The sequence below is a fragment of the Dendrobates tinctorius genome, unplaced genomic scaffold (assembly GCF_039654945.1).
Source record: "Dendrobates tinctorius isolate UK_male_01 unplaced genomic scaffold, ASM3965494v1 ptg000062l, whole genome shotgun sequence".
Lineage (NCBI taxonomy): Eukaryota > Metazoa > Chordata > Amphibia > Anura > Dendrobatidae > Dendrobates > Dendrobates tinctorius.
In genome coordinates this window covers 1,431,440-1,450,478 of record NW_027361730.1, presented here as the reverse complement: position 1 = coordinate 1,450,478, position 19,039 = coordinate 1,431,440, and the positions used below count along the sequence as shown (strand labels likewise).

The following is a 19,039-nucleotide window of genomic DNA, read 5'->3' as shown; positions in this document are numbered from 1 at the left end:
AGATCACCCTTTCTTTGCCATTCTGTACTTGCGACAGTACTGCTCCAAGTCCCACGTTGCTGACATCCGTATACAACACAAAGGGTTTGTCATAATCTGGGTAGGCCAGAACTTCATCTCCGTTGAAAGCTATCTTTAGTCTGGTGAAGGACCTCTCCAACTCCTCAGTCCATTCAAATGTGGAATTCTTCTGTTTAGCTTTCTTGGACTGCCCCACCAGAAGATTTTGCATAGGAGTGGCTATTTCAGTGAAGCCTTTGATGAACCTTTCGGTAGTAGCCTACCAACCCAAGGAATTGTACTTCATGGAGGTTGCTGGGCTTCGGACAGTCCCGGATGACTGTGACTTTGTCAGGATCTGTTGCCACACCTTCTGCACTCACTACATGACCGAGGTACTGTACCTTGGCCTTCAGGAGGTGGCATTTGGAAGGCTTCACCTTCAGGCCGAAGTTGGACAAGGCTTCAAACATCTCAGCCAGGTGCTCCAGATGGTCTTCATAAGTCTTGGAGAAAACAATGACATCATCAAGGTACAACAGGACTGTAATCAAAGTTCATGTGTTCCAGGCAGCACTCCATCAGCTGTTGAAATGTTCCTGGGGCAGTGCAGAGCCCGAATGGCATATAGTTGAACTCACAGAGACCCATTGGAGTGGTAAATGCTGTTTTCTCCTTGTCTTCCTCTGCCACGGGAACCTGCCAATACCCACTAGTGAGATCTAAGGTGGAAAAGTAGTTAGCAGTTTTAAGTGCAGCTAATGACTCTTCAATTCTGGGTAATGGGTAGGCATCTTTATGTGTAATGCTGTTAATTTTCCTGTAATCAACACACATTCTCATGGTACCATCCTTTTTCTTTACAAAAGCTATTGGAGCTGCCCAGGGGCTACAACTGTCTCTGATCACCCCTGCTTCCTTCATCTCTCTCAACATACCTTTAGCACATTGGTATTGTGTTGGGGGTATAGGCCGGTACCTTTTTTAATGGGTGGATGATCTCCAGTGGGGATATGACTTTTGCCTTCCCAAAATCTAGGGGGTGTTTTCTGAATACCCGCTCATACTCTGTAAATGGGGTCACTCTGTAAACCCCATTTTTCTGGTATGAAGGTGTAGAGTCAGTCCCCACCTGCAGTTGCTGGCACCACTCCTCCAGCTGCTTGACAGAGCCATTGTCCTCCACCTGGTCGGATGAGATCAAGGGCCCTGCTGCCTGCATTGCATTGTTACTGACAGTGAGCAGCTGTGGTATACCGAGGTATTGTGGCCTTTTCCTCCCCACAATTCAAAAGGCGTACAGGTACTCTCCCCATACGGACATCAACTACCCCTCTGGCTGTCAGGACAGTGGGCCGGCTATCAGAGTATACTGGCTCTACCAATGCCTGGTAATCCTTTCCTCTGAGACCTGTAGCTGCCCGACACCAAATCAACATTTCACATCTGGGGGGTATTGCAATGGGGAAAGCATCACTCACTCTGACACTGCCAATTTATCCGCCAGAGAGTTCTACTTGCTGTCTTTGCATCAGGGCCTTGATCTCCTTCTGCAGGACTTGTTGTTCACTGGAACCAGCAGTCTCAGCCACCTGTTGCAACAAGACAATAACCTCGGAAAGACAATTTTCAATTACATTTGTACCAAGAGTCATCATGGGATTACATTCTCGTCGATCAATATCCACAACTATCAGACCTCGAGATTTTATCTCCACCCTCCCCACTTTAACAGTAATTTCTTTACATCCCACTTGTGGTAAAGACTGACCATTGCTGGCAACTACTGTTAGTTCATCAGTTGGGCCAAGGGTGAGTTCAGAGTCAGCCCAATACCGCTTGTAGAGGATATAGGGCATAGTGGTGACCTGGGAGCCAGTGTCCAGCAAAGCGTTCATGGGGATGCCGTCAATCACCACTGGAAGGACCGGTCTCCCTCCAACATACTTGGCTCGCTAGTTCCTTGGGCCTTGTGGTCCTACTCCTGGGGGTTGGCCCTCTGCCCCAAGGGTTGCTCGTTTAAAGGACAGAATCTTGCAAGATGACCTGCCTTGTAGCAGCGGCAACAGATGGGATGTCCGTCCTGGTCATAGCGATTGTTGTTCCTCCCTCGGAGTGGCGGGGTTCTCCTCCTCCGGAGCCACGGGACATCCTCTGGACTGGAAGCAAGCTGGATCTTTTCCTTGGAGGACACCTACAGGGATTGCACGGTTTTAGTAAGTGCAGCCATACCTTTGGTCAACTCCTGGACTTGAAGACGCAGCTCAAGTCCAGGAGTTGGGATATATGGAACTCATCGCACCTCACTATATCATCACGTAGTTAATGACCTAGCTCCAATATGATAGAGATAGTGGTAGAGTATACTTTGGCTCACACTACGCAGTAGCATAATATTATTATCAATATGGAAATTGTTTTTGGCAGTAAGGTAGTTTTAGTGTTCTCTTTTAAGGATAGGATAGGTACTTTAAGATGTACTGTAATATTTTGAGTTCTGTATCACCAAGTATGTGTATTAGGATTTGCATTACCAAAAACTCATTGTATACAGTTACTGTTTTCCATAACTATTATGATGAGCGAGTAGATGCTGATTTGGTCACATGCAAAATGTGTTTGTTTTCCTTCCTTTCTTTCTTTGTTGTTTAATAAATGAATTTAAAAAAAAACAACTTTTCATTGTACCATTTTTCTGTGATTTGGCTTACAAATGTATAAATAAATTTACAACTGAATGTTACTATTCCTCTTCGCAAAGGATTATATCCCCACATAGTCTTAGGCCTCAGTGACATAAAAACATTTTCTCTATTTTTTTAATCAGTATTTGTAATCCAAAACAAGGAGTGGTTCTTAAATGAAGGAAAAAGGTATCATGGGAAAAATGTGCATCTTATTCCTGCTATAGTAAACATGGGCTTCATCATGAATATGCGTTTTCTTAGGAAAATTGCATTCAATGGCTCACATTTATAAAGGTGTAGTTTGCACTAATTCCCTTGAGTTGAACTGTCATGTACAGCAACCAGGCCGTGATCACAACCCACGTTACTATGTCACTATGGAATCTTCTGGTTCACTATAACTTCTTGGAACCATTGATTTGTAAAACACTAAAAAGCAAAATTCAAGATATGATAGGATAAATCTAGAAAATGACTGATGTCCACATGGTTATTTACTCTTCAGCGTCCGTCCCTCTTTTATTATATGTTTACTGGCTTCATTTATCTGGGGGCTTTCATACCACAGATCAACTATTTTAAATTTCGGTTGTTAAATGACCTGCGCCCTTATACAGAATTCCACTTGGCTAGCCCTCGTACACTGTGGTTTGTGTTGAAATTGGCAATTTTATACTCCAGTAAAATACTAAGGATCCATAAACAATGTGCCCAAGTTTTAAGCATTCTAAGATGATTTCTCACTACAGCTGTATTGTTGCTGATATGCCCCTTTGGTAGAACGCTGTTCCCACCCCTTCCACATCGGATCCATCCCTTCCTCATGTCACTGTATCCTCAGACTGGGGAATTATACATAATTATCTCTTGACTTTTGGAACACATGTAATCCACCTGATCATCTGGTGCACCACACCCAAGATTATTACAGATATATTTCTGGCATATATTCACACTTTATCCATGCATAATCTCCATTACTTCTGCTCCTCGGAGTTGCAAGGCATTAAAGGTGTCACAAATCAGGCGAGAATTCTGGGCACTCAGACCTGTTGTGATTGCTAGTATTAATGAAGGGACCCTTGGAGTAAGATGCACCTAATTCATTAAGAGGCACTCACCACTTAATGACCTAAGTGCTTCTTACAACTCGCATTTGCCTCCGCCAGAACTGGAATAAATTTCTGGCGCAATTTACACCACTTTAGCAAAGCTGCCTGGGACTGGCGTAAAACGCCAAAGGTCACAACATTTTTATTTATTAATTTGTGACATTTCACAATGCTTATGAATGCCTTGGATGTTTCTTAGCTTTATATAATATATATATATATATATATATATATGTCTATTTATTTTTTTCATGTATCACTCATTACTATCTACGACTGCATCGCTTTTTGTTTGAGTGCACCTCGGTGTGTGGACATGAAGCGAGTCACTTACCTGTGTATGATAGGTATATGCAATTCTTTGGTGGTAGTGAGCTATGTATAAATGTGTCTTGTATACAGGAAAGGAAGAGGTGACCAGCACTCAGATCAGTAAAACATAAGCTTTATTCTTCCATTAAAAGTATGTACAGAACACACAAGGACAGGAGCAATCCCAGTCTGACGCGTTTCAGGTGGTACCCTTAGTTGTGGCCACCTGAGTGCCGGGCACCTCCTTCTTTGCTGCAGACTCACGATGCTGCGTCGAGTCCGTGCAGTCGTCTTCAATTGACGCTTGCAAACCACCTTCTTCCTAATGTTTACAGGGTTACGAAACGCGCCTCGCTGCTGGGAGGCGATACAACCCTTGCTATGTGCTGTGTACATGCCAAAGTGCGAAGCGGGCAAAGTGGAGCTGCCAAGTCAAGGTCTGTGTCTTGCCACACGTGGACCGTGCGCTATTGTGGAACGTGAGAGGGGCTGGCCTGATTTTCTAAAGTGCTTCACGGATCGATTTCCTGAGGGATGTCCGGTGAGCAAATACTTATAAGCGGTTTAAAGGGAATCTGTCAGCAGATTTGAACGCATCATGATGTAGGGGCTGAGACCCAGATTCCAGTGATGTGCCACTTACTAGGCTCTGTTGCTGGTTACAGATTACCTTTCAAATGTATGTTATGTATGTTTCCAAAAATCTTTCATTGCAGGAAAGCAATTTTAATAAAGCACAAAATGGAAAGAAAAATGAATGAAATATGTTTAAAGAGGACCTGTCATTTTCCATAAATGTCATTTTTTTTACCTGGAGGAATTGTCGCCTGAATCTGGTGGTGTTTTTCTTTTGTTACTGAGCCACTCCATTCTTGGAACATGGCCCCCTCTTACCTATATGTAAATCTAGTCTTGTTAACCAAGGGGCTGTGATCCTCAAAACGTGTTTGTGAGAATCTATTTGAGGATTATGCCCTGTTAGCTAACAAGACATGATTTACATACAGAAAAGATGGAGCCATATCTCTGAGATGAAGCAAGAAAAATAAAAACGTCAATGTCATATTCTGGAGAATCATGACATTTAGACTAGGAAAATAAATCATATATTTCTGGCAAATGAAAGGTCCTCTCTACTGGCCAAATACAGAGTAAAATAATATTACAATGATGAATATCAAAGGCATCCATTTCTCCCTCTGCATTATGTGAAAAGAAAGCCATGCAGCACAGCTCCAGAAGGATGACCACTATCTCATAGAAGTGAATACTGCCACCTAGAAGTGAGAGGACACCCTGTAGGTTTATATCTGACCTGAAAAGTTCATCTAATTCACACAACTGTGTCAGTAACATTCTATTAAAGGGAACCTGTCAGCAGGATTGTGCACAGTAACCTACACACAGTGTCAGGACAACACCGTTATACTGATTAAGACGGGGTCAGACTTGCGAAAAACTCAGACGAGTCTCGCACGTCAATACCCAGCACTGCTCCTGGCACTCGGATCGGAGCGTTTAGCTGCATAGAAATACATGCAGATGAGCGCTCCGATCCAAGTGCCAGCGGCAGTGCCGGGTATTGACGTGCAAGATTCGTCCGAGTTTCTCGCAAGTCTGACCCCAGCCTTACAATGATACCTTGGTTGATGAAATCCGTCTTGTGGCTGTTTCTTTATCTTTATTTTCAGTTTTGTGTTAATGATATGCCCGTGTCCTAAGGCGGGGCAGGTGTATGTGGTTCTCTGATTAGATATTCATAATGCAGACTGCTGACAGATCACTGATCCCTCACTGACCTGCCCCCGAGTTTGCATAATAAATACCTTCACATACTGAATAAAAAAAAAAAAAGGCTTTTGCAAACAAGTGCCAGCCGTAGCACCTGCACTGCAGCATAATCGCATGGTTACTGTGCACTTAATACCTTTTGCTGATTTACTTGACTGAGGAAAAAAAAAGTCATATTGAAAATGGCGCCCGGGGCGCCTGCGCAGTAGCAGCTATCGGTTTGCATAGAGATCTGATAGCTGCTGTTGCAGGCGCAGTGGCGCCATCTTGCTGGAGAAGAAGAAAAAAGTCCTCCTCCACGATGGCACCGCAATGCACAATAGCAGCTGTCGGCAATCTCCGAGAGCAGCTACTGCACAGGTGCGGGCAGCGTCTTGTTGAAGGAGGACAAATACAAACCGATAGCTGCTACTGCACAGGTGCCCCGGGCGCCATTTTCAAAATGACTTTTTTTTTTCCTCACTCAAGTATATCTGCAAAAGGGATTAAGTGCACAGTAATCATGCCGGCACCTGCCTGCAGGAGCGTTTTTTTTTTTATTAAGTATGTGATGGTATTCATTATGCAAACTAGGGGGCAGATCAGTGAGGGATCTGTGACCTGTCAGCAGTCTGCATTATGAATATATAATCAGAGAACCACATACATGAACCCCGCCGTAGCACACGGGCATATCATTAACACAAAACTGAAAATAAAGATTAAGAAACAACCACAAGGCGGATTTCATCAACCCAGGTATCATTGTAAGGCCGGAGTCACACTAGCGATAAAATCGGATGATTGCAATGCGATAAAAAATCGCATTGCATTCGTCCCAATGTTATTCAATGGTGCTGCTCCCATCATGCGTTTTTTTATCGGATCCGTTCCTCGGACCGAGACAATCGCAGCATGCTGCGATTGTCACCGATTTTCGGATCGGATTCGCCAATGCAAGTCTATGAATGCGATTAAGAATCGCATTGAAAACGCACCACACATGTGACTTGTGATTAAATTGCAAGACTTCTCCTGGTCAACAGGAAATAGCAGGAGGCATGGCCAGGAAGCTTTGGGATGCAAATTTCTCTTGCAGCATAAAAAAAACCCAGGAAGAACGCCTCCACGGAGACCTCCATCATGTCCACGCCAGACAATGTGGAAATGCTGATAGTTCTGGTCCAGGAGAGGCCAGAACTATGGGACCAGAAAGATCCCCACTATGCTGACCGGACACGCAGGGAGGCAGCGTGGAGAAGAATCTATGCCCAGATGTTCACTGGATATGCGGCAAGACCTCAGGAGGAGCGGGACCAAATTAGTAAGTGAAATAATGTGTACACATAATCAAATCCCCAAATCTAATCTGCTCAATGTAAGTCCCAATATGTGTTGTCATCTCTCACATATCTGGACATAATTACTCCGCCATTTTTATTGTGTGCATATTTACAACATCTAAATTACAACTCCCTGACTGGTGGCACCATGACGAATTTGGCTTACAAAAATTTGAAATATTTAGCTAATTGTTCTGACACCAAATGCAGTGCTCTCCTTGTTTTTTTGCCCGTATCTTAGCCACTATATAACTTTTGTTTTTTGACTCAAAACATCATAGATGTTCGCATTATTACCACAGGTTATCTAAATTTTGTTAGCAATTCTGTTGGTTAGAAGGTCCTTTGTAGTAGGCCTCAACCTTTTCTTTATATTTTTGATTGGTGTGGAGCCAACAGGAATATAAATCATATCATTTCTAAAATGTGTGCCTAAGCATAGGTAATTATGCAAATTGTCTCTTCAGAGAGGAAGAGGACTAGAACATGCAGGTGGTCTTCTCTTCCATCCTCCCAGTGGATGGCCATGGAACAAGGAGGTGGAATAAGATTCTGCAGGTGAACAACTGGCTACGTCGATGGTGCCGTCAGCAACGATTTGGATTTCTGGATCACGGAGTGAACTACTTATACGATGGACTACTTGCTAGAGATGGGGTGCACCTTACGAAGACTGGTAAGCATGTATTTGGAAGTCGCCTTGCTACACTTGTAAGGAGAGCTTTAAACTAGAACAACATGGGAAGGGAAGCAAAAGACCAGAAAAAGCCATACACCTGACAAATGCTATTGAGAACTCTGCTATTAGAAGTGGAAAGGAAGAACAAAGACGAAAGAATCTAATTTATAAAAATATTGGAGAAAGAGAAACCAATCACAAACTAAAATGTTTCTATACTAATGCACAAAGCATGGGCAACAAACAAGGAGAATTGGAACTACTAACACAGGAAAAGAAATATGATGTCATTGGAATCACTGAAACTTGGTGGGACAATACACATGATTGGAATACAAGACTAGAAGGATACAACTTATTTGCAAGAAACAGACTTGATAAACGAGGAGGAGGTGTCGCATTGTATGTTAGAAACGCGTATATCTGCACAGAGATTGAAGCTTCAGAGACTGGGAGTTCTGTGGAAACTGTTTGGGTAAGAATACAAGGACAGAACAATGGAAAGGACACCATTGTAGGCATTTACTACAGGCCGCCTGTGCAAGCTGAAGCTATGGATGAACTCTTTATGCATCAAATGGCCAAGTTCTCCAAAAAATATGACATAGTTGTCATGGGAGATTTCAACTATCCAGACATTTGTTGGGAATCTCTCTCAGGCAAAACTAACAGGTCAAGGAAATTCTTATCCTCTCTTGCTGACAACTTTATCTTCCAAAAGGTAAGGGAGAAAACAAGGGGAACTGCTACCTTGGATCTAATCCTTATAAACAGGGAGGAAATGGTTGAGGAGGTAAAAGTGACTGGGACCCTAGGAGGTAGCGACCATGCTATTTTAGAATTTTGGATAACTAGAGGCGGAAGACCTGTGAAGACTCAGACGTCAAGGTTAGATTTCAGAAAGGCAGATTTTAAGGGATTCAGAAAGAGAATTGGAGGGATCCAATGGCTGGATATCCTTAAAGACAAAAATGTCCAGGAAGGATGGGAAATCTTGAAAAATGAAATTCTCAAAGCACAGTTGTTAACAATTCCGAAAAGAGGGAAGAATAGGAAGCAGTTAAGGAAACCAGGATGGATGAACACAGAACTTAAGCACATGCTAAAAAGGAAGAAAAAATGTTTATAAAATGGAAAGAGGGAGGCATATCTAAAGAAGAATATAATGCTGTCTGCAGAACCTGCAGGGCACAAATCAGATTAGCTAAAGCTGAAAATGAATTGAGGCTTGCAAGAGATGTCAAAAGCAATAATAAAGGATTTTGGGGATATATCAAAAGTAAAAGAAAAGTCAAAGATGCTATAGGATTTTTACAGGATGAAAATGATGAAATGGTAAGACAGGATGTTGAGAAGGCTGAACTTTTAAATTCCTATTTTGCATCTGTTTTCTCTCAGAAAGGAAATGTAACATCAACTGTTATTCACTGTCCTATTAAGGGAATAGAAGAATCCAGGATATCTATAAACAGAAAGATAGTGAGGAAACACTTAGCTAGCCTAAATGAATTCAAGTCTCCAGGTCCAGATGAATTACACCCCAGAGTACTGAAGGAGATAGCAGAAGAAATTTTTGAACCCCTCTCTATAATCTTTGAAAATTCTTGGAGAACAGGAGAAGTGCCAGAAGACTGGAGAAGAGCAAATGTTGTTCCTATCTTCAAAAAGGGGAAGAAGGTGGACCCAGGTAACTATAGGCCGGTGAGTCTGACTTCTATACCAGGAAAGATCTTTGAACAAATTATTAAACAACATGTATGTCAATACCTGGATAAGAATGAAGTGATTAAACAGAGTCAGCATGGGTTTGTAACTAATAAGTCATGTCAGACTAACTTAATTTCCTTCTATGACGGTATCACTGATTGGGTGGATCAAGGAAATGCTGTAGATATAGTATATCTTGACTTCAGCAAAGCATTTGACAAAGTCTCTCATACAATCCTTATTGAAAAAATGATTAAGTATGGAATGGACAAGGCAACTGTTAGGTGGATTCATAACTGGCTTAGTGATCGGACCCAAAGAGTGGTCGTAAATGGCTGCACATCCAGTTGGAAGAATGTCTCAAGTGGGGTACCACAGGGCTCTGTCCTGGGCCCTGTATTGTTCAACATCTTTATCAACGATTTAGATGAAGGCATTGAGGGTAAACTGATTAAATTTGCTGATGACACAAAGCTAGGAGGGATAGCTAATACTAGAGAAGAGAGAGAGAGGATTCAAAAAGATTTAAATAAACTGGAGAAGTGGGCAGCAACAAACAGAATGGTTTTTAACAGGGAGAAATGCAAAGTACTACATCTGGGCAATAAAAATGGAAAAAGCATATATAGAATGGGAGGAATAGGGCTAAGTGACAGCACATGTGAAAAAGACTTGGGTATACTAATAGATCACAGACTGAATATGAGTCAACAGTGTGATGCAGCAGCAAAAAAGGCAAATGCAATTCTAGGATGTATTAACAGAAGCATACAGTCTAGATCACGTGAAGTCATTATTTCCCTCTACTCCTCTTTGGTCAGACCTCATCTGGAATATTGTGTCCAGTTTTGGGCACCACATTTTAAAAAAGACATCAACAAACTGGAGCAAGTTCAGAAAAGAGCGACCAGAATGGTGACCGGTCTGCAAACCCTGTCTTATGAGGAAAGGTTGCAGGATTTGGGAATGTTTAGTTTGCAAAAGAGAAGACTGAGAGGAGACTTAATAGCTGTCTACAAATATCTAAAGGGCTGTCACATTGTAGAAGGATCAACTTTATTCTCATTTGCACAAGGAAAGACTAGAAGCAATGGGATGAAACTGAATGGGAGGAGACACAGATTAGATATTAGAAAAAACTTTTTGACAGTTAGAGTGATCAATGAGTGGAACAGGCTGCCACGAGAAGTGGCGAGTTCTCCTTCAATGGAAGTCTTCAAACAGAGGCTGGACAGACATCTGACTGGGATGATTTAGCGAATCCTGCTTTGAGCAGGGGGTTGGACCAGATGGCCCAGGAGGTCCCTTCCAACTCTACGATTCTATGATTCTATGATTCTAACTCTAGTGCCACCTATTGGAGGTAGCAATCCTAAAAGTCAATGTTGACCCTTTAACGAGCCTAGTTACGTGACTTAGGATAAAAGCCAAGCCAGCATCTCCATTTGCAGACACTGTGTTTCGGGGTACTGCCCCTCATCAGTGCAAAGTGGGAGATCTGGTTTGGCTGTGAGAGAGGCGTCTGACCGATATCCAAGAAGTATCATTTCTCCTTGCGGAAAATGACATGCTAAGCATGTCGAGGTGAGGAGACTTAAAGCCGCAATGCTCCTCTGGGAAATATGCCAATTATGCAAATTGTCTCTTCAGAGAGGAAGAGGACTAGAACTCTAGTGCCACCTATTGGAGGTAGCAATCCTAAAAGTCAATGTTGACCGTTTAACGAGCCTAGTTACATGACTTATGATAAAAGCCAAGCCAGAATCTCCATTTGCAGACACTGTGTTTCGGGGTACTGCCCCTCATCAGTGCAAAGTGGGAGATCTGGTTAAGCATAGGTAAACCCTTGATACCATAGCCATATGTGTGGTGTAACAAAATCCTGTGTTTTTGTTCACATTGTAGTGACTGATGTGACAAGGCGTTGGCGCAGCTGCAGGGACACATATAGGAGGGAGAGACAGCTGTGGTCCCGTAGTGAAGCGGCTGGAACCACAAAGAGAAAATGTGTACTTCGACCGCCTACATTTCCTTGCTCCTGTGATGGATCTGAGACCGTAAGTGCATGGTTTAATGTAGTACTTTGGATATTCTCTATGCAAAATTTAATTTATGTTATTTTTTCCATTGTAGCACCGAGTCAAACCTCACAGAGAGAGAGACGGGTTCCGACTCTGAGGTGGTGATTGATCCTGAGTCGGATGTTGCTGCAGGGTCCGGCCCATCTGCAGTACTTCCCAGACCCACACCACCACCACCAAGATCACCACCACCAGAATCTGTTAGCAAGGCAGCACAGCATGATGACCGGGGCAACAGTAGCAGCCCCACCATGCCACTGGATCCCTCTCCTCAGCCTTCGGCCCTACCACGACGAGGCAGGCGCAGGAGAGAAGGAGCACCTTTGAGAACAAGAATGCAGGTGGACCGAGGTGTATTGGACTACTTGTCCACAGCTGCTCATGATGATGGGGAGGAGGCTTATGGGCGCAGTCTGGCACAGTATTCGAGGGCAATTCCCCGTGGGTACAGGCTGCGTACGAGAGGGGCTCTCCAAATCATTTTGGATGCCAGCACACCACCCAATAATCCCCGCAGTGTGTTTCAGTTTCTTGAAAGATGGCAGCTGTCAGATGAGAATCAAATTGATAGGCTGGTTGGACTTGATGTGACAAGTCAACCATCCTTGGAACCTGTTCCTCCTACTCCACCACGGGTGCCAACACCTCCACCTCAGCCTGCACACATCCCCAATGTGGCTCCACAGGTCCAATATATGGGCCAGGGCGCACATGCCCAATATGGCCACTTTAACGAACCAAATGTTGGTGGGTGGCCACAACATGGGTATGTTAGACATGGACATATTGGGGGATATGGGCATTTAGGGCAGCCCTACCAGGACTACCCACACCAATATCAAAATTACCCCTACCCAAACCCACAAATTGATCCTGGCAGGATGCAACAGATGGCACAACCAGCTGCCAGCGCACAGGGGGACAGAGATGTGGCCCAGCAACCAGGGCCAAATGTCCAAACAGGCCCCCCACCTTCACCACCCCCAACCTACCATGACTTGTAGGTTTTCGTTTTTCCCTTGATGTAATGTTTTGTGTTTTGTACATGATGTTTCATTTTTGGTTTGGACTGTTAAATACTAATGTGCTGATAACATTAGGCCATATGCCATTACTATGGTTATTTGGTACGGCAATACCAAAAAAAAAACCAAGTAATAAACTTATTAACATTCACAATGTGTGTCTGTTCATGTTCGTACATGTTCTGTAATGTGTTAGATAGATATAGTAAAAAGTACTGTTTAAAAAAAACAAAAAAAGGCCAAGCAAACAATCTTTATGAGAACACAACACAACCAAAGCACTACTTAGATAAGGCATCATTTTGCCAGGGAGTAGCACCCTGAGGTGTTAGAAAATAAGTTGTAAACACATCACGTACTTTGAGTCTGGAAATTGGACGACGGGGTGGGTTTACATGTGTCCTAGGCCTAGACACATTAGCAGACTCCACTTCAGCATCATCATGTGAGGGGCAGTCATGAATTCTTGTGAAGTTATGTAGGACAACACAGGCTTTAATAACTTCATTGACATTAGCTTCACTCAGCTGAATTGCGGACTGTAGGACCCTCCATTTAGCCGTAAGGATACCAAAGGCACACTCCACCAGTCGCCGAGCATGTGATAGGCAAAAGTTAAATATTCTACGCCAGTGGTCAAGGGTTCGTCGTGGATATGGCCTCATGACATGTCTGCTCAATTGAAAGGCCTCATCTGCTACAAGAACATAAGGCATCGGTTCCAGATTTGAGTTGGGAAGCTGACGTGGTGGTGGTAGGTCAAGCTCATTATTACGCAGCTGCCGACCCATAATGGAAGAATTGAAGATTCTGGAGTCTCCAGTTCTTCCATAGGCCCCAATATCTACAATTATAAACCTGTAGTGAGTGTCAACCAAAGCCAACAATACTACAGAAAAATATTATTTATAATTATAGAATTGGGACCCTGAGTTCGGCGGCTTACGCACACGGATGTGCTTCCCATCTAGGGCTCCAATACATTGTGGAAACTGGCACGTGTCCTCAAATCCACGGGAGATAAGCAACCAGTCAGGCATTTTGGGCTCCGGCATTACCACATGATGGAGTCTGGTCCACATTTCGGAGCATGTAGACCGTACAATGCCAGAGATTGTGGATTTCCCAATTAAAAATTCTAAATGCAGACCAGCATATGAAAGGCCAGTTGAAAGGAAGCTAAAATAAAAAAAATAAAAAAACATGAGTACACAGCCCAACAAACAACAGATACAGTTTCAAACACATTTAAAGTCGAGGAATTCTAAAGTAGGCATGATGAATATTAAATTACATGCCATGGCTTGGTTCCGTAAGCCACAAGCATATAAATGTTTTGGGGAAATGTGGTGGAAATAATTTAAGAAAATAGGGCAATAAGAAATAAGGTTCAAGGTCTGTTAAATAAATATGCTGCTTCACACATCATCAACATATTGGTTTGAGACATACCATAAGGTGAGGAGTAGACACTCCTCTGCAGAAATAGCTTTGCACATCCTCGTGTCCTGAAACGTGATCCCAGGGCGCACAATCTCAAGCAAGATATCAAAGGTAGCAAGGCTCATCCGACAATATTGATAGAACTTCTCTGGATGGCTACGCAGAGATGTGTAGAGACGGTGGAAATGGCCTTTACATATCATTCGGAGCAAAAGTGGATGGACCCACATTCGTCAACTCCTCTTCGGATCCACAATCACAGGGTATTGCTCCCCAAAACGTCGGGATATAACCCAATAGAAAAGAACACGCTCAGTGGTGTTAAAAGTGAGCCTGTCTGTCATGTTTAGCACAAAGCAGAGCTAACCAAATCCAAGCACTGACTATGTCAAAGGTAGCAGGCTCACACCTGTTGGAGAGCCCATAAATATAGGGCGGGATGATTTTTTAAATGAGTTTCAGGCCTAAAAAACGTTATTTGTCAATTTTGGAATGGTCAGAAAAAAAATCGCCAGCCGGATGTCAAACGTATGGTTACATGCGATTAAAATCGGATCAATGGAGAAAAATTGCATCAAAAACGGATCACTGGTCAAGAAACCTTTGTGCGATTTCGGACCGTTAAAATCGGACCGATTTTTTTAATGGTTGTGTGTGACTCCAGCCTAATCAGTATAACGGCGCCGACCTGACACTGTGTGTAGGTTGCTGGGCACAATCCTGCTGACAGGTTCCCTTAAAAGCCAAATACCAGAAAGTATTACAAGCAACGCGGCTTAATTTAAAAGATGGCATACCGACAACAGACACAAAATGCAGCTGCAAATAAGTTATAAAAACGCAATGAAAAATACTCAAGTAACACAACTTGGCTAATAGGTGCAAAGAACCTGCAACATCAAAAACTCACGAAATGCTCATTGTTGGAACATAGCTTAAGGTTATATTCCAGTTCCCACAATGAGGTTTTGGGTGAATTTTTGCCGTGGCATATTTTTGATGCACAAAAATACATTTCCTTAGGGTATGTGCAGACGATCAGGAACTGGCAGCGCTTTGGATGCAGAGCAGTTCCACTGCATCCAAGGCGCTGCCGTCTATTGAACGCAGGTGAATCCGCATGTGTTCACTGAACCGTGCATAATCACCTCGTATGGGTGACTTACATCTCTGCAATAGAAATAGACATGCTGCAATTTGGAAAGACGCGCCGCATGTCCGTCTCTGCGGGTGATCCGCAGGCGTCTCTGGACGCATGGTGGTGATTTTTTAAAATCTTGTCCATTATGCTGTAACATATGGACGCTGCAGAAGTACGCAGCGTCCAACCCGCATGGTTTACTGATCGTCTGCAAATACCCTCTGAGTTCCAGCAAAGCGGATGAGATTTATAGAAATCTTTTGCCCACTGTGTGAAAACACGACCATTTTCAGGATTAGGGTGGGTTTACAGTAGTCTGCATACACAGGCTGACCGCACTTCCCATGCACTCAGAATGATTTGTATTAGATGTGCACAAAGACTGTCAGTGTTCTCCGCAACACAGGACGATGGTTACCCAAGATGATGCACTGCCCAGGAGATTAAAAATCATTTCACCCAACGAACAAGTGTTTTGTTCATTTGTCAGGTGATTGATTATTGGGAAACAATTATTCCTAGGAAAACTCATTCATGAAAATTGGCCAGTGTACATTCACCCTGCAGCCAAATTCAGATGTTCCAGATTGGGCTGTTCATCAGTGTTTTGGATCACATTTTCATCAGTGTTTGGTCAGTGTGTCAGTTTTTAGCATCAGTGTTTCATCAGTGATTTTCATTGATGAAAAAATAAATAAAATTACAAAAAAAGAAATACAAAAATTGCAAAGCTTCTCCTATCCATTACAATATTAATCTCGGGCAGCACATACACTGATGCCATGCGTGTGCTGTCTGTGGTTTTCATGGACCTATAGACTTGTATGGATAATTGTGATCCAAGACTTGGATCACAGGGATGTTGCTGTGACTTTTTGCCAACCACTCGGTATGCAGAAAAACATGTATGTGTATCTGCTTGGTTTTAATGTCTTTGCTCCTTTGTTTCTAGAATGAGGTGCAGAACATCAAGTTCAACAGCTCAGGTCGTTGTGAGGCCCCACTGGTCCGCACAGACAATCCTAAAAGTTGGTACGAGGATGTGGAAGGCTGTGGTATTCAGTGTGAGAACCCACTGTTTACTCAGAAGGAGCATCGGGAGATGCACGTCTACATCGCCGTATTCAGCTCCGTCACTATATTTTTCACCTTTTTCACTCTGGTAAGCTGCTAGTCAGTAGAACACACTGATCCTTTCTTACTTCACACTACAGCCAGTTTCATGTGGCTCTAATACAGCTGCATTCATATTGTAGCCACAAGACCTCGACCGACTGAAATAAACTCCTACTGAACCAAGCTAGATCAACAAAAATCTGTGGACAGGAAGGGTGTTGGCCATAATGCAGATGCTATACTATGGCCATATGATAGTTGTGTGAAATAGGCTTCATTCATACTTCAAATTAACAGGTTTCTTCAGTACTCCTAATAGATTGATAATAACAGTCCTAATGTACGGTATTTCTCTTATTTTGGCAGGCTACATTTCTTTCAGATTGGAAAAATTCCAACAGATATCCCGCCGTTATCTTATTTTATGTCAATGCCTGCTTCTTCATGGGCAGTATTGGGTGGCTAGCACAATTCATGGATGGTGCCCGGAAAGAAATAGTTTGTCGTGGAGATGGCACCATGAGACTTGGGGAACCCACGTAAGATTAATTCTGTTTTTTTCTTTTTCTAAATTTTATAATTTAGTATACTTCTAATTGGAAAAGATAAATTGTAAACTGATTAAAGGGGTTGCCCAGTACTTTATATCGATGTCTTATCCTTAGTATAGATCATCAATATTACATCGGTAGGGGTGTGAGACCTGGAACCCACCGATCAGCTATTATCAGTGCTGGCGGCTGGAGGTGATCAGATCAAGATTGGAACTGCATAGGTCCATCAGTTGTAAAGTGGCTGGGGACTGCACATTCGCCCTATTCGAATGAATAGTGGTGGATCTACAGCACCCCACTGCAGCCACTATACAGTCGACGGATCTATACTGCTCCGCTTCACAACTGATCACATATGGTCGCTACCGGCATCATGAACATTGGAGAATAAGCTATCAATATAAAGTACTGGACATCATTTGCGCTTCAGTTTTGGATTAGTATTTTATAAGAAATATTGTATGCCATTACTAGGAGTAAAATATATAATGGAAATATTTATACTATATTCTTTTTCTTTAATCCACTCCTGATTTTGTCTTCTGATCCATAAAATTAAGTGATAAATCGTTGATTGCCTGTGGCTCCACTGATGGGATCCAAATTAATCAGTATAGTCACAGAATGAATGAGGAAGAATTAGTTGTTCTGTATCCTGCCGCTTACATTCAATGTCTTTTGGACTGAGACAGGCATTTAGAACAGAGCTCGGAAGTCCAATAGACTCTTAATAGAGTGGCAGTGCCACAGCAGACATGCACTTGTTACTTCAATTGTTCTCTGACTGTACTAGGACTGGGGGCTCAGACCTAGTGATTGGAGGGGTTGTCATCACTGGGGACCTCAGAAATCAGATTACGCTCTAACATGATCAAGTGAAGGCTCACATGTGTCCATACCGAAAAGAAAACTATCAAATGTTAAATACATATTAACATTAACATGTTAATGCATGTTTGGATTAAAAAATAGCATTATAAATTTGGTATAATCCACTTAAAGTATTAGGCTGGGGTCCCACTTGCAACTACAATGCAAGAAACTCGCGCCTCAATACCCGGCACTGCCGCTCGCACTCGGGACCGGCACGTCCAGCTGCATAGAAATACATGCAGCTGCACACTCCGGTCCCGAGTGCTGGCGGCAGTGCTGGGTATTGAGGCAAGAGACTCGCGCAAGTGTCTCGCATTGCACTTGCAAGTGTGACCCCGGCCTTAGGTAGAGTGTTCAAAAGTTATGGGCATATACATCAAAGGTGTGTATAAAGCTCAATTTACCTAATGGAAGCAAAAAGTTTTAATTTGGCCTCTTCCAGGGTGGTACGTGATGGCCTAGTTTTTTTTCCACCTTTGGAAGGAAAGGTATGGTTTTTAGATGGAGAGAGATATGTCAGGACTCTATGGGCGATGTATGCACAGTGTCATAATTTAGGTTGTAGTCCTAACAAAAAAAAAAACAGCTGGAGAGCAATATTCTATTTTGCTTCTTGGAGAGCACAAGTCACTGGTGTTCATATTGTCTATGTGGGCTTTTGATGCCATATTAATTTTCTAAAACTTCATCTTGCTGTGATATATTACATGAATGTGACTACAAAGTAGAACAAGTGTAAAAATGTCATGCTCTTTGTCGTTTGTTTGTTTGTGTTTTTAGATCGAATGAAACACTGTCCTGTGTGATCATATTTGTCATTGTTTATTACTCCATGATGTCAGGGGTGATCTGGTTTGTCATGTTGACATACGCTTGGCATACATCTTTTAAAGCCCTGGGCACCACTCACCAGCCACTCTCGGGCAGGACCTCATACTTCCATTTGATCACTTGGTCCATTCCCTTTGTGCTGACTGTGGCGATTCTAGCCGTAGCTCAGGTAAGAAGACTAGAAAATTATCGCTGGGTCGTTCACGAACAACCCGGAACAAGAAGTTGCCTCCGTTCTGTGAACGATGGATCCCTGCACCCCAGTGACAGCCATTGCAGTCTCTGAATGGCTCTCACTGGGGGTAAAATAATGTTCTTTGGCAACTAAAGCCACTGAAACCCCACCAATCAATTTATTAATTGGC

General features: G+C 42.9%; 1 protein-coding gene across 1 annotated transcript in view; it reads left to right on the top strand.

The window, feature by feature from the left end:
• Positions 1-19,039, top strand: part of SMO (smoothened, frizzled class receptor) — a 69,435-nt gene that overhangs the window by 18,687 nt on the left and 31,709 nt on the right. Inside the window, exons 2-5 of the mRNA XM_073579204.1 lie at positions 4,447-4,652; positions 16,253-16,462; positions 16,783-16,955; positions 18,624-18,843. Of these exons, the coding sequence (XP_073435305.1) occupies positions 4,447-4,652; positions 16,253-16,462; positions 16,783-16,955; positions 18,624-18,843 (809 nt within the window). The remainder of the gene's footprint in view (positions 1-4,446; positions 4,653-16,252; positions 16,463-16,782; positions 16,956-18,623; positions 18,844-19,039) is intronic.